Genomic DNA, 3168 nt, shown 5'->3' on the forward strand with positions numbered 1-3168 from the left:
TTGTGAGTCCGAATGGCATAACCAGGAACTCGTAATGCCCGTATCGGGTTCTGAATGCGGTTTTGTGCACATCTTCCGCCCTTACCTTCATCTGATGATACCCTGATCGTAAATCAATTTTTGAAAACACTGTTGCTCCCTGTAACTGGTCGAACAGGTCGTCGATCCTGGGCAATGGGTACTTGTTCTTGATTGTCACTCGATTCAGTTCCCGGTAATCAATGCACAGTCGCATGGTCCCATCTTTCTTGCGTACGAATAACACCGGAGCTCCCCATGGTGACACGCTCGGTCGTATAAAACCCTTGTCCAGCAATTCCTGCAACTGCCCTTCAACTCTTTCATTTCGGTAGGCGCCAACCGGTAGGGTGCTTTTGACACCGGCGTAGTCCCCGGTACTAGTTCTATTCCGAATTCCACCTCCCGAGTCGGGGGTAGACCCGTAACATCCTCTGGAAACACCTCTGAGAAGTCTCGGGCTATTTCTACTTCCTCCAAACTTGGTCGTTGTGTCCCCGACTTAACCGAGATGTGAACTAAAAGCCCCTCACATCCCTTGCTTAGCATTCGTCGAGCTTTGCACATGGAGATCATGTGGGGAACAACTATCTGTGAAGCTGCTTGAAAAATGAGGAGTTTTTCATTTGGTAGCTTCAACTTAACCGTCCGCTGTTTACAATCGATGACTGCCTCGTGCTGAACCAGCCAATCCATGCCAAGGATCACGTCAAACTCTGTCATTTCCAACACAATGAACCTCGCGCCCACCATATGATCTTGCATCATCATCTGACAGTTCTTTACCATCCTGTTGCTATGTAATTCCTCTCCTGACGGTAATGAAACACTATACCCCGCAACCATTCGTTCAGGTATAACACCCAGTTTTGTGAGGTAAGCCTCAGATATAAAGGAATGTGTAGCTCCGGAATCTATTAATACACGGGCCGGAATATTGGCGATATAAATCATACCTGTGATAATAGCTGTGTTCAGGTCCACCTGCTCTTGAGTCATCGCAAATACTCTCCCTTTGGTTGGCTCCGTGAGCAGTGGACATTCTCTTGCGAAGTGTCCTGACTTCTTACACATATAGCAAGCATCTGTACCCGTCAAACACTGCCCAGCGTGAATCTTCTCGCACTTGGAACAGCGAACCTTGTTTTCAGCCCTGACACCAGTGCCTTCAACTGCTTGTGTCTTCTGAATTTGCTGTCGCGGCTGCGCCTGCTTAAATGACTGCTTTCCTGGATTCTGACCAGGAACTGACCTCCTCTTTCCCGGCTCCTGCTGATCCCGTCCCTGATAACTCAATCTCTTGTGCTGAGCTTCCTTGACCATGTCATTTCTGTCTCGTTCGGACATCAGTGCTTGATCAACTGCCCCTCTGAATGTGGTGACCCGACTCAGCCTGACATCATGACGAATAGCCGGCCTCAACCCTTCAGTGAAGTGCTTCAATTCTTCGACTGGTTGGCTAGTAATCATAGGTACGAAATAACGTCCCCTCTCGAACCTCCTGACATACTCCGCCACCGTCATATCTCCCTGACGAAGCTCCAAGAATTCCCGTGCTAGTCGTGTCCTGTTGTCAACTGTGAAATACTTTCCATAGAATACCTCCTTAAAATCAGCCCAAGTCAGAATAGTCAGATCTACAGTCAGCCGCGCACCCTCCCACCATACTCGAGCATCATCCCGGAGCATAAATATCGCACACCTGACCTTGTTTGCATCTATGAGCTGCATGAAGTCAAATATCGTTTCCAGAGACTGAATCCATCCCTCTGCAGCGATTGGGTCTGTGGTGCCTTTAAACTCTGTCGGTCCAAGCTCCCGAAACTGCTTGTAGACTGGTTGCGTACTAGGTGTAGAACGTCTGGGGGTGCTCCCCTGCTCCCTAGCCTGCAATATTTGTTGAATCTGTTCCCCATGAATGCGGTTCTGCTCATGTAGAAGTGCAGTAAGTCCTTCCAGAAACTGGTTGTTCTGACCGCCCATCTCCCCTTATTGTTGTTCCTTCTACCAACCATATCCTGTACAATTTCTGATTAAATCTCATTCATATCCCATAATTACATATCAGTATATCCATCATAATATGACTATGCTATCGCATTAAATACAGAATTAAAATAATGTAGATCTTACAAACTGTTGGCTGAAGTAGTCGAGTTCCTGACGAGATGGCTAGCGCATGATGTCCCTTAGGAGTGTCGCTCTGATACCAACTGAAACGTCCTGAAACATTTTTTTTTTTTTTTTTTTTTACACCACCCACAAAGCACAAACTAGCATACACATGTAATATGATACTAATCCCAAAAGCATATTATTCCATCAAACGAAAAAGTCATCTTTCCCCACAAAGTATAGCAAAGAGAACTCGATACTCTTGACATCACCAAGGCAATACCCTTTCTGTGGAAAAGAAAACATAAGCTCATCACTCCTAATATCCGGACAATGTCATGCGTCCATCTCGCCTCCTCGCCTACTCCGTCTGTAGACCCTCCATCGTGCCCGGAGACACATCCTCACCTGAAATGTAGGCATCATGAGTCTATAACCCAGCAAGTATTATTTCATGTGATAAAGCATGACATCCATAAAGTAATAGAAATAGGAGACTAAACCATAGAGACACACCCAGCATATTGCATATCAATGAAGGAAAATGTGGTAAGTAAAGTTCCTACACAGCTAACTAAGATGAATATGTCACATATCCGGTAACCACAGTCAGAGCCAGTCAACAGTCCCATGATCCTAGAGGTACCTCGTAGAGAACATGCATCCAGTCATATAGCCGAAGCTAACATAAATTCCAGTATCAGTCAAGTTTGGATGGGCCCTCCCCGGAGCTCATCCCGGGTCACCCATCCCGTACTGCTACCACATATGCTCATATTCAACCCACTAGCCACATAAAACTTAGTCTAACCATAACATAATCCATAACTTCATCTCATTTCATAATATCCAGTAATCATGTCATTTCAACCTTAAGCAGTATCCATAAAGTACAAAACTTCATATACATCAGCATAGACTTATTTAACAAATGAAGCTCGCAAAGCAAAAATCGATAAGGATAACAGTATACATGATAGTATATTAACAAGTGAAGCTTGCAATTCCAGTCAAATATATAATAAAAAAAAAGGA

At 45.0% G+C, this 3168-nt stretch overlaps 1 protein-coding gene across 1 annotated transcript; it reads right to left on the bottom strand.

Moving 5' to 3' along the window:
* Window positions 1-204: 204 nt before the first annotated feature.
* LOC122055157 lies at window positions 205-2001 on the bottom strand. Its single transcript, XM_042616539.1, has one exon. The coding sequence runs from the start codon at window positions 1999-2001 to the stop codon at window positions 205-207; it is 1797 nt and encodes a 598-aa protein (XP_042472473.1).
* Between the last annotated feature and the right edge of the window lie 1167 nt (window positions 2002-3168).

The sequence above is a fragment of the Zingiber officinale genome, chromosome 3B (assembly GCF_018446385.1).
Source record: "Zingiber officinale cultivar Zhangliang chromosome 3B, Zo_v1.1, whole genome shotgun sequence".
NCBI lineage: Eukaryota > Viridiplantae > Streptophyta > Magnoliopsida > Zingiberales > Zingiberaceae > Zingiber > Zingiber officinale.

Excerpts from the sequence above, each read along its gene's own strand:
- LOC122055157 (XM_042616539.1), bottom strand. The coding sequence starts at position 2,001 with ATGGGCGGTCAGAACAACCAGTTTCTGGAAGGACTTACTGCACTTCTA.